This window comes from Arvicola amphibius, chromosome 11 (genome assembly GCF_903992535.2).
Source record: "Arvicola amphibius chromosome 11, mArvAmp1.2, whole genome shotgun sequence".
Classification (NCBI taxonomy): domain Eukaryota; kingdom Metazoa; phylum Chordata; class Mammalia; order Rodentia; family Cricetidae; genus Arvicola; species Arvicola amphibius.
This window is the reverse complement of record NC_052057.2, coordinates 95,757,544-95,770,395: the sequence shown is the minus strand read 5'-3', so window position 1 is coordinate 95,770,395 and position 12,852 is coordinate 95,757,544. Positions and strand designations below refer to the sequence as shown.

At 42.3% G+C, this 12,852-nt stretch overlaps 1 protein-coding gene across 1 annotated transcript in view; it reads right to left on the bottom strand.

The window, feature by feature from the left end:
- LOC119826289 (phospholipid-transporting ATPase FetA) overlaps nt 1-12,852 on the bottom strand; it is an 88,149-nt gene that overhangs the window by 48,383 nt on the left and 26,914 nt on the right. Inside the window, exons 3-8 of the mRNA XM_038347492.1 lie at nt 10,560-10,615; nt 8,477-8,590; nt 7,365-7,463; nt 5,547-5,608; nt 1,788-1,860; nt 1,407-1,477 (exon numbers count right to left, since the gene is read on the bottom strand). Coding sequence (XP_038203420.1) covers nt 1,407-1,477; nt 1,788-1,860; nt 5,547-5,608; nt 7,365-7,463; nt 8,477-8,590; nt 10,560-10,615 — 475 coding nt within the window. The remainder of the gene's footprint in view (nt 1-1,406; nt 1,478-1,787; nt 1,861-5,546; nt 5,609-7,364; nt 7,464-8,476; nt 8,591-10,559; nt 10,616-12,852) is intronic.

The following is a 12,852-nucleotide window of genomic DNA, read 5'->3' as shown; positions in this document are numbered from 1 at the left end:
TGGGGATTCCACAACCCTTTCACAGGGTCACCAAACACCATTGGAAAATACAGATATTTACATCTTAAAGTAGCAATGAAAACAATTTTATGGTTGGGGTCACCACAGCATGAAGAACTGTATTAAGGGCCACAGTGTTAGGAAGATTGTGAGCCGCTGCTCTAAAAACATTTCTGGTACCAAAATCTGTATTACTCTGGTTCTTTAGAGGGACAGACCTGACAGAATGAATCCATGTATATATGAAAAGGGGATTTCTTATGGTGGCTTACAGGCTGTGGTCCAGCTAATCCAACACTGGTTGTCTCCCAAGAAAAAGTCCAAGAAACTAGTAGCTGTTCAGTCCACAAAACTGGCTGTATCAGCTGGTCTTCAGTATACACTGGAATCCCAAAGGAGTAGCCTCTAATACCCACGAACCGGGAGCAAGGGTAAGCAGACAAAGGGTGAACAATTCCTTCTTTCATGTCCTTTATGTAGTGTGCTTCCAGGTGTGGTTCAGATTAAAGGTCTACCTTCCTTCCTCAAATCATTTAATAAGAAAAATCCCTCTCCCTCATGGGTGTACCCAGCTGCTTGGGTTTTAATTCATTCCAGATGTTGCCAAGTTGACAACCAAGAATGGCTGTTGCAGGCTAGAATGCATACTGCTGTAAAACGCCATGAGACAAGTCTCTGAAATGGCCTCCATTTTCCCAAGTGAAGCCTTAGCTTCTGTGAGGAAGTAACAGTTCACTTTGAATTCTTTTTAGAGCAGAATTACTTCCTCCTTCAAATTTCCTCCTAGAAACATTGTAACCCCATTCTGAAATTTTGCAATCCTATGATTCTCTTTCATGCTAGTCAGTATCATGGAACATAGCTGTCCCTCACTGCCTTCAGGCAATTGGCTCCAGGACCCTACGTGAACACCTAAGTCCATCAATGCTCAGCTACCTTTTATAAAATGCTACAGCATTTGCATATAACCAATAAATACTCTCTTCATACAATGTAAATGCTATGTAAATATGTGTTCTATCTTATTTTTAGGGAACACCAATGAGAAAAATAATCTGTGCTTATTCAGTACAGAGAAATCTTTTTTTTCAAATATTTTCATTCTGTAGTTCTTAAAGACAAGGCATGGAACTCAAAGACAGGGAGGGCAGACTGATCCCAGTTTAGAGAATTTGGAGTTTATTTTCCCAGTCCTGTATTCGATGAATGCTCATTCTTGCTGCCCAGGGTCAGATTTAGACTTGAAGGTTCCAAGGCTGTGGTTTCTTGTCTCTTCTCACTTGGATAGCTTTAGTTTTCAGACATAAACTACTACTTTCAACTGAGAATAAAATTAGCTCCCTTCATCATATTTGCCCTCTAAGTGGCTAAATTTTCTTAATGCAGTATCAGGAGAAAACACTTACCCATCCAGGTCTGCTGTTTCAATGTATGTCAGACCATATGGCTCACTGCTAGAAAGTAACAGTACATCTGCCTGTAATCAGAAAAGCCAGAGAAGAGGCACAGGAGGCTGGCCCCTAGCCTTACAGTTAGATGTCCACTCTAAGAACTTTCTGGACTCTTGGCTGCTCTCATTATCTGTGGCCCATTGCTGCTACCATGCCCTTCTCTCAAAGCTGCTCCATTCTACCTGAAACTATGATGAGAGACGGACAACAAGCTTCCTGGCAGAGGAGCTAGTGACTTCACTGCAAAGCAAGGCAGCTGGAGATAGCCCAGAGGGGTGTAGGCAACAATGCTACAGGGATCCTTGATCTCAGTTCAAGGAGAGAGGAGATACTCACGGTAACAGGGTGATTATTTTGTAGTTTTATTATGTCTCCCACGTGAACATTCATCCATTTGTGCTCCTCAACCCTGTAAGAAAATGGGCCTTGTGAGTTCCCCCAACCTTCTGCTTTGACAATGAGACAAAACAAAGCAAAAGAAACAGGAAAGGCCAAGATAGATGAAGGTATGTCTCAGGAGGGCCAACTGGTTTTGGTTGCATCCTCTGGGCAGTCAAGAACAAGCTCTGTTTCTTTTGACAAGTCTCTTTCCCCAGTATTTAGCTTTGTTCTTCAGAGATAGCCACTATATTTTTAAAACTTTCCTAGAAGCCAGGTGGTGGTGGCACACGCCTTTAATCCCAGCACTTGGTAGGCAGAGGCAGGTGGATCTCTGTGAGTTCAAGGCCAGCCTGGTCTACAAAGCAAATTCTAGGACAGAGCTACAAACAGAGAAAACCTGTCTTGAAAAACATAAAAAAAAAAACAAAAAACAAAAACAAAAAAACCAACCAACCCAACAACAAAAACAAAATCAAAAGAAAAAATAGGATAAAAACCCTTTTCTAGGAAAATCAATTCATAGAATCCCCTACAACACATAGACTTCAAAGTTATAGAGTAAGATTTTTTTTAATCCCACCACCTGGGAGGCAGAGGCAGGAGTATGTGGGTGGGTTGGGGGCCAGCCTGCCCACATATTGAGTTCCAGGCCAGCCAGGGTTATAGAGTGAGACCCTGTCTCAAAAAACAAAGTTAAGCAGTAAATTCTTCACTCTTCACTCAATGGCACCCCTTAGAGGACGCGTATAGATGCGGCTCGTGCTGTTATTAAAACGCATCCTGCCATGTAGCTTCACTGATTTTATTTTGTTCTCCCATTGGGTCACCTTTGACCCTTCAAATCCTCATTTCTTAGAAAAGGGAGCAGATTCAGCAACAATACCATATTCTCTGTCTCTCCTCTTTTTTTTTCTCTCTCTCTCTCTGGTAAAGGGCTTAGATGTATGCATACACGCACACTGTGGAAACATGGCCAGCCCCTTTGAAGAATCCTATTGTGCCAAGTACATGAAGAGAGGGGAAGAGAGGGCACAGCCACTCTCCAGTTCATTTCTCAGTGCAGCTTCTCACAGGCAACACTGCTTTACCAGACTAATGAAGACATAGCTATTCCTGGAAAGACCACATCTATGCTTATTTTATTTAAAAAGAATTTACTATAAATTCACTCTTTGTTTTAAGGATTTTCTGGTAGCACTGAAGAGTAGCAATAGCTGTGGAAAAAGACGAATGAAAATTTCATCTTGGTTTGACATTTACCTTCAGGGGTTCTCTAAGCAGGATTTTCACCAAAGAGACAGGAAGGAAAAGCAGGGTTGTAAGATTCCCCCTTCTACTGGAGACTTTGAAGTTTATATTTTATTTTATAAGGAGCTGTCAAATTATTACAAATGCATTCCTGGATATTTTAATAAAAATGGAGCCCAGATTAGACAGAGAAGAAGACAGCCCCACTGAATGGTACCTTCCAGAGTTCTTTAACATCCTGTACCTTTCACACTGCAAATATTTAGAAACACTAGATAAGACAAAGCCAGCACTCTTTCAAAAGCAAGACTGTCCTCGAAGTAAAAGAGGCAGGAAACAGAAGGATGACGTCCAGGACAGTAAGCATGCTCTGATGTTGCTCTTGCTCTGGACAGGGGAGGGACTGTCATTTTAATAACCTCTTACCCTGACTTTCAGTTTCTCCTTCTAAAGTGAGAGGTTGTGGACTGGGACTAAGAGCCTCTCCTGAAGTCAATATCTTCAAAGGACAACACCATTAGTGAAAAGATGGCCTAAAATAAGCCACTCATTGTAAAGTCAGTTCATTTGTTGGGCTGTGGCAAAAGAGCAGGGTGTGGTGGCTCACACCTGTAATCCCAGCACTTGGGAGGCTGAGGCAGGAGGATTGCCATGGATTGGAGCCAGTTTGGGTTACAGAGTGAATTCTAGAACAGATTACTATGGAGTGAAACCCTGTCTGAAAAAACAAAAACACCCCAAACCAACAAAACAAAAGTCACAGCTTGCTAGCCAGAGGCTGCCTCTCGCACACTGGCCACGGGCCACGGGCCACGGGCCACGGGCCACGGGCCACGGATCCACATCTTCAAGCTTTCCTTCCAGTTGCTTTCTTTTTTCTTTTTCTTTTTTTGGTTTTTCGAGACAGGGTTTCTCTGTAGCTTTTTTGGAGCCTGTCCTGGAACTAGCTCTTGTAGACCAGGCTGGCCTCGAACTCACAGAGATCCCCTGCCTCTGCCTCCCGAGTGCTGGGATTAAAGGCGTGCGCCACCACCGCCCGGCTTTCCAGTTGCTTTCTTGAAAGAAGCTATTTCATGATGAGCTTTCCCTGTATGTTCTAAACTAAGCAGACACTGCTGGTTACAAAGTTTAACCAGGGCTTCTGGATAACTCCTAAACTCTGGGACAAATTCTTCTCTAAAAATCTTGTACAGCCTAAGTACTTGAGCTATTTGAAGGAGTTCATCTGACTAAATTTATTTGGTCAGTAACTCCCAGTTTGGTCAGTTTCTAATACACACAGGTCTGTCTTTTTAAAGCCATGTCATTCCTTTACCTTTTTTTATATATAGTAAATCACCTATTTGATATCTCCAGAACTTTGGGTCATTTGAATCACGGAGGAAACAATCCACTCTGATTAAGGTCAGCAACACAATAACAGATGTGTCAGAGCCCCAAAGCTTGGATACCTGTGACTTGACAAAGTTACAGGTGCTTAGAACTCATCGAAGCCACAGTGGGAAAGAAAGGCTGGGCTTCAATCTTGACTCCGCCAGGTTTGTGTTTTCTCTCCTCATGTTCTGCTCACACTGGTCTTTAACACCTGGTACAGATGTCACCCCCGAATGTGTTCCTTAATCCCGTTTGTAAGATGCGACTCTATGTAGCTTGTCATACCTCTTCGAACAGGTTTTCACATTTTGCCTTTTGCAGGAACATGTCTGCCTCATTCCAGTCCTACTGCCAAATAGCACAGCCGTGGAGTCGGCACAGACACTGTCTTCGGTCTGTCAGACTGCACTGACCGCCAACCAAACAGCTGCAGTGGACTCACCAGCAAACCACGCTGGAGGTCTTTATGTCCTAGAGGCAAATGTCTAGAGGCCAATCGCTCTGATCACAATTGCCAGCATATTAATTTCATGCTGTGACTTTGTCAATTCCTTTGATATATTATTTCCTTTTTATTTTCTCAGGCATCTTCTAAGACAGAGAATATTAATTCCATTTTATAGAAACGAAGCCCAGAGGCATCTCAATTAATACGGCAGGTTCAGGTATGCTAGACCACATCTATAGGTGAATTGGTTCGGGTATTCTAGACCACATCTATAGGTGAATTGGTTCGGGTATTCTAGACCACATCTATAGGTGAATTGGTTCGGGTATGCTAGACCACATCTATAGGTGAATTGGTTCGGGTATGCTAGACCACATCTATAGGTGAATTGGTTCAGGTATTCTAGACCACATCTATAGGTGAATTCTTAGAGCACTTTCCTAGCACACCCGAGGTCTCTTGGATTTGATCCACAGCGCCTCAAAAAAATTCAATGAAATAGAAACAGATTATTTTAAAGTTTAACATGAGGCTCTTTTTACTGTCCTAAATTACCTTTCTAAAGTACGACCGCATCAAATTTTAGCAATGCTGACCTCTCCCTGGACTGGTCCTACCTAAACTGCTTTCCTAAGAGAACATACCTGCCATTCACCAGCACCAAAACAGAGCGGTTGTTGACTTGCTTGTCACTTTGGTGTCTTTTCTAAAACCACACAGAGAATGTTCAGGAAATAGACATATAGAAAACTGCATGTACAATTTAAAAGTTTGGAAATGTGGTTCTTGTATGTGATTTCCCTCTCCCATATCCCAAAGCCCTCCTACCATTAAAACCAGGCTCCATGGAAGCTTGGAAGGAAAGTATAAACAGAAGGAAAGTATAAAGAATTGTGAAAAAGACACAATTGATGTGGGATGCCCCTCTCTCTGTATGTTGCGAATGTTTTATTACCATTGGTTAATAAAGAAGCCCCTTTGGCCTATGACAGGGCAACAGATAGTGAGGCAGGAAATCCAAGCAGGGAGACAGCAAGAAAGAAGGCAGAGTCAGGAAGATGACAATAGCTTCTGGAGGAGTAAGATACCAGAGCATTTCTGTTAAGCCACAAGGTATGTGGCAATACACAGATTATTAGAAATGGGTTAATTTATATGTAGAGCTAGCCAATAAGAAGTCTGAACCATTGGCCAAACAATTATAATTAATATTAAGCCTCTTAGTGATTATTTTATAAGCAGCTGCAGTGACCAGGCGGGAAAGAGAAAAGTCACCAGCAACACACAATCTTTGTGCTAAATATAAAAATTCCTAAAGTCCAGGATAACTCTGTCAAAAGCTAAGAGGACAGGCACATGCCTGACAGCACTAGGGAATCCCAAGAGCTGCACAAAGAACTACGGGGACACACAGAAGCATCTTCAGCAGATGTGGGGAGTGAAGAGGTCAATAGTCAGACCGGCAGGTAGCAGGAGAACAAATACAGCACTTGCCCCAGTGACAGGACTCACAGGAACCGCTTCCTTCCAAGGCGAGTCCATCCCTGCAGAAGCACAGGGCTAGGAAGGGGCAGGCAGAACACTCAGTTTTCTACGATTCAAAGTTCCCCTAGCATTTATTCTAAAGAGACTGAGTTCTGAACCAGACGGAGCTGGACTGCTCTACGTTGGCATGTTGAGTTTTCAGCTCTTGCTAGAATGAGATGGTACCAGGGGTATGTATGTGGTTCTGAGATAAAATGAGTTTATATAGCTCAGTTTGTTTATCTGGGTTGTGGTTAAAATTTAGCACTACACGTGCTAAGCCTGTATTTTACAGAGTTAAAAAAAAAGTAGGAAATGCCATACTCTTAAACGTCACTCCATAATCTGTCTTGACCAAAATCAGGCCTCTTTTAAGACACTGCAAGGACAGCTTCCCAACCTGCCCCCAGGTCAGTTTCTCATTCCAAGGCCAGGAAAAGAGGGGGTTTTTGATCACACCATAGGGCTTTCTAAAACCAAAAAGCTCCTAGCTGTATATGCCAAACACAAGTAGCATTTGGAAAGGAAAAAAAAAGAATACTGGAGAGAAGGGGAATGTGGAGGGAGAGAAGAAGGGAGGAGCAAGAAAAAGAAGGAATGGGGACAGAGGGAAAGGGGAAGGGGATATGAAGTGGGAGAAGCAAAGCCAGACGAAGCTAAAGGGACCAAGGGTGGGGCTACTGAGAAGGGAGGGAAGAAAGCCTGGAGGAAAGGCTAAAAGTGGTGGGGCAGAGAAAAGCCTTGCACTGCCCCTTTCTGGCCAAGCAGAGACCAAGCAGAGTCACGGGCTTGTGGACATCTATCTGGGGTAGATAAGGGAATAAGTATGAGAAACATATTTCTATTTAGCATTTCTCGGCACGATGTAGCTCTGGGAAGTCTTTCAGCCCACAGCCCAATTCCTAGGTCTAGTGAAGGAAGCCCAGAAGCTACTTCACCACATCATCGATGGCATCTTTCACTCCTGTTATGGCTAGCACCACGACCAGGGGTATCACAGTTGTATACCATGCCAGGGAGGAGATCTGAGGAATCAACTTTGAGAAGAAAATAGAGGGATCTCAGGTCAGAATCCTAAAGAATAACATACTCCCCCAAATTTCTTGCCCCCACCATCATTTTCACCTCTCTGGGTTTATTACTATAGACCCAAAGGTCATAGCTAGTCTTCACCATTCTAACCTCCCTGCATCCCCAAATCCACTTAAACACTTCCCAAAAGAGGAAGAAGAGGATGCAAGTTGCCATTTCCATGTTGTGAATGTCTCTGCCTTAGTCCTAATGGCAGAGAGTCATTCTTCTCCAATAATGAAGGGTATTGGAAGGCAGAGTGTGTAGAGTTTACATGGCAAGGCTAGGGATCTGTGGTCAAAAGTACTGGATGCTCTTCCAGAGGACTCAGGTTCAATTTCCAGCACCATCAGTCTAGAAGTCCAATTCTAGGGTTTCTGATGCCCTCTTCTATAAGTAACAGGCATACATGTGGCACATGAACATACATGTGGGCAAACACCTATACACATGCATAAAACTAAAACAATCTGAAAACAGTGGGCATGGGAAAACTATGCACTCACCCACATTTTCAGTACAAGGGAGGGTGAGATGATCTGTCCCCTTCTCTCAACATGGGAGTACCCTACATGGATTCCTTTCCCTGGGCTGGCTCTCTTACATTCTGTACCATTCTTCTCCCTTGGTATGAGTCAACTTCCTATCACAGAGGCTGGCATGAGAGAGAGGAACAGGACTGTAGCCAGAGCTGGGGTAAAGACTCTGGTTTCTTATGATCAAGCCGAACCGTGGCTATACAGTCATGATGAAGGAGCTCCCTCTCCATGGGACTCCAGAGTTTGTCTCCTTCATACAGAGACTTGCTTCACACTGATGACTTCTGACTTCTGCTACACTAGGGAACTGGTTAAAGACCCCAGCCATCCATTTGTCAATGTCAAAATAAAGAGGCTATCTTCCAGTCTAGGTACTGATTATACAGCCTGACCCCCAGAGAAGACAAGAAAACCCTGGAAAATGTCTTAGCAGGCCATACCTGTAGGAACAGCAAAATAAGGAAATAAGCATTGGCGAGTCTCTGGAACTGTTCAAACAGGTTTATGGGCAGGAAGTTAAACAAACTATATTTTGAGGTCTTGATGGAATTGTCCTGTAGGTAAAATACAAACAACAATAACAACAAAAGGCAAACACAAGTAGAAGAACCAGAAAGTGAGTTCAAAACTGGCTGACCTGCTTGTTCCCTCAATATTCAGGATATAATTATTGAATTTAGACTATATAGTAAACATGTACCAAGAACTATGGGTACAGAAGTAAATGAGACAGGATAACAACTATAGAGAAAGAAAACTAACATTTGTGTAATTGTATTTAACTCTCATATCCATCATATATGGTGAATGATGCCATATTCATTTATAGATGAATGAACTAAATATCAGAGAAATTAAACACCCGTACAATGTCTCAAGGTGAGTAAGGGGCACAGTTAGAATCAAACTAAGGTCGTCTGATATCTACAGCTTGTTTTCCTGTATCTTACTGCTTTGTTTTCCATACAGAGAAAGGCAAAGTCTGCTCCCAGTGCCACACTGTAAGCATGGTTATTATCCAGAACCTCTAACTCAGAAGCCATAAATTAATATCCTGCAGGAACCACAAGCATATATGGCTATGTATTTTTCATATACTTAGAGTTAAATGTACACATGATTGTGTGTGTGTGTGTGTGTGTGTGTGTGTGTAGCTATAGATGTAGGAAATAGTATGTAAGAGCACTGTTTGAAGTGGATGTGGTGTAACATGCCTGTAATTCTAGCACCTGGTAGGCTGAGGGAGGAGGATTTTGAGTTCAAGGCCAGCCTGGATTACATAGCAAGACGTTCTTTCAAAATCTAAGCCAAAAGAAGGAAAATAAAAGCATTGTTTGTGACTAATACTGAAAATTACCCAAAGGGTCATTTTAAGCCAAATCTAAAGAGAAAACTCTATATAACTGAAAAAAGAAAAATAGAAAAGCTATTATAAAATTAGGACTCTGAAAAGTATTAAGGTCTAGAGAGTGTAAAAATACATAAAAGAGAGTATACTCATATTTCCTTTATGTACACAAAAGGTACCAATGAATACATGAGAAACTAACCATAGTGGCTCCTATAAGGGGGTAGATGTGAGCAAAGATGGGCGCTGAAGCATGATTTTATAATATATTTGCTATGTTATAAATTACTTCATAAATAAATAAATGAAAAATCAAATAGAAAACTGGGCAAAATCATTAACACATAGTTTTTTTAAAAATGCAAAAGCCTAATTAACAAAAAGATGATTAATTTCACTAAAAATTTAAAAGAATTGATAGCAAATATCATTTTTCATCTAAGAGCTGGCAAAGATGGAAGAGATTGATAATAAATAGCTTAACCCAGGCCTAAAAACTGCAAGGCTGCAATCCCAGGGTGTGGTAGAAAGCTAGCAAATTTGAGGCCACAAAAGAGACCCCTAGCTCAGAAAAGCAACAACAACAATCAAAATTGGTTTGGCAAGAATCTGAAGCGGGTGGTTTTCTACGGCAGGTAGACATATAAATGGATGCAATCCTTTCAGAAAGCAAGCTGGAAAATGTGTCACTTTTTTGTTTTTTGTTTTTTTCCTTTAGGACTAGACAACTCACTTCCAGAAAGCTCATAATATACACAAACACACATGTGCCAACTGATGCGCAGAATGGCGTTCACCCAGGACCATTTATTATAGAAACATACCGGAAGCGTTTTAAATGTTCTCCAGCGGGAGGCTGACTAATATAAAGTGGGAAACAACACTGCTGGGGAGCAAATGGAGCCAACACGCATGCTTCGTCACCGCTGTCTAAGTATTTGTGTGGAAAGCTAGAACAGTTCTTTCTGGGGGTCACACATAAATATCAAATCTGAGACATATTCTCCTGGCTTAATTTTGGCTTCTGAGCTTTCATTGTGCCATTCATTACAGAGGGGCTGAAGTTGGGATTTAAGCTGTAGTTTCTGCATCAACAATGAACTTTGTCTTCCTCTCAAAAGGAGAATGCATGGAACACTAACCACTTCTGAAATACTCAGGGACAGGAGACTTACCGGATAGTGAAACAGAGAGTTGAATTTTCTATTGTTGGCCATCAAAACTCTTTCTTCTGAAAGAGAAAGGAGAGGAACGGTCAGAAGCCTGTCCCTCACAGGCTAGCCCACAAGATGCGAGCTAGTGAACACTTCCCAGGCTCCTCACACCGTCTTGCTGAGGATATCTGTTGTGAGACAATTTTAGGTGCTGGAAATGCATCTTGGTTAGTAGCGTGCACACCTAAGGTAAGAAGCTCTCTTGGGGCTGGGGAGATGGCTCAGAGGTTAAGGACACTGCCTGTTCCTCCAGAGGACCCAGGTTCAATTCCCAGCACCCACATGGCAGTTTACAACTCTCTGTAGCCCCAGTTCCGGGGATTTGATACCTTAACACTAATTCACATAAAAATAAAGTTAAAAAAGAAGCTCTCTGTCTGAGCCCCAGTTCTGATGGAAGCCTGAATTCCAGCAGTTGAGAAATGCCAAAAGATCAGAATTCTATTCAAGGGCCTTTTCACCTACATATTGAGTTTAAAACTACTCTGGGATACATGAGACCCTGTCTCAAAATAAATAAAAAGTAAACAAAAATGGGATATAATAGACAGACAGTGGTGAAGTGGTGGTGCACACTTGTAATCTTAGCTGAGGCAGGAGGATATCTGGTTGGAGGGAAGCCTGAGCTATATAGTAAGGCCTTGACTCAAGGTGCCTCCTGCCACAAAAAGGGCTAGGACTATAACTCAGCTATTTGCCCAGTATGCATGAGGCGCTGAGTTTGGTCCCTAGCACCACATAAAACCAGGCATAATGGCACACACTCAGGAGATGGAGACAGATAATCAGAAGTTCACAGCCATGCTCAGTTATATAATGAATATGAGGCTAACCTGAGCTCCATGAAATCCTAACTCTCTCTCTCTCTCTCTCTCTCTCTCTCTCTCTCTCTCTCTCTCTCTCACACACACACACACACACACACACACTAAAAAAAAACGGAAGGAGGAGGAAGAGGAGGAAGAACAGGAGCAGGAGGAGGAGGAAGAGGAGAAGGAGAAGACGAAGACGAAAGAAAGAAAGAAAGAAAGAAAGAAAGAAAGAAAAGAAAGAAAGTAAAGTAGAAAAAAGATTCAAGTGATTCAGCTTTCTAGAAACAACAAAACAAATATCTCTAAAGGAATCCATACATTAATCCTTCAAAAGTGCTGCCCTGATTATGTCCCACAGTCAACACCTTGTCTTGGGGTAACCGAGGCTTTTCACCTACAGTTTCTGTCAGACTGTCATGTGTCTGTGTCTGTGCTTTTACCTATGGCTCCTGGCTCCCTCCCTGAGGCAGGCCACAATATCAGCGTGTATCTTCTCTAATACAGGTCGTGAAACTCTACTCATCTACTACCTTTTGATCTTAGGGCTTGTTTGGGTAAAGGCCTCACCCCAAACCCTGGCATCCATATATCCAAAGAGTCTGGAATGTTTGGATGGAAGATCCATCCAAGCCCCCTCCCCTGGGAGTTGCCTCAGTCCAGACTCTGCCCCTGAGAAAGCCCTCCAAATGGTGACCCTTCCCCAGAGATGCTCAAAACCACTCCCACAGGCTATTTATTTAAACTGCCCCCCAGAAAATAAACATGTAGAATTCCAGTCTTTCTTTCCTCTCTGGGGCGATGGAAAGTATCTGGGAACATTTGTATCCATAAACCTGAGCTTTTTCTAATTTGGTCTGATTTGGATTTTTGTCCCAGAGGAGAGGCTTATCGGGGTGCAAAAACTTTTCAGGGCTTTCCATAAAGAAATTCCCTGACTAAGTAATAAGACCTTCTTTATTAGCCAGCCACACTGAACCTCATAGATGAGAAAGGGGGAAGTACACTTGAACGCATTGACACAGGAGACCATTTCCTATACATAACCCAAGTAGCAGAGACACTGAGAGAAACAATTAATAAATGGGACCTCCTGAGACTGAAAAGCATCTGTAAAGCAAAGGACACGGTCAAAAAGACTAAACAACAGCCTACAGAATGGGAAAAGATCTTCACTAACCCCACATCAAACAGAGGTCTGATCTCCAAAATACAGAACTCAAGAAATTGGTCATCAAAACAACAAATAATCCAATAAAAAGTGGGGTACAGACCTAAACAGAGAACTCTCAACAGAGGAATCTAAAATGGCTGAAAAACACTTAAGGAAATGCTCAACATCCTTAGTCATCAGAGAAATGCAAATCAAAACAGCTCTGAGATTCCATCTTATACCTGTAAGAATGGCCAAGATCAAAAACACTGATGACAACTTATGCTGCAGA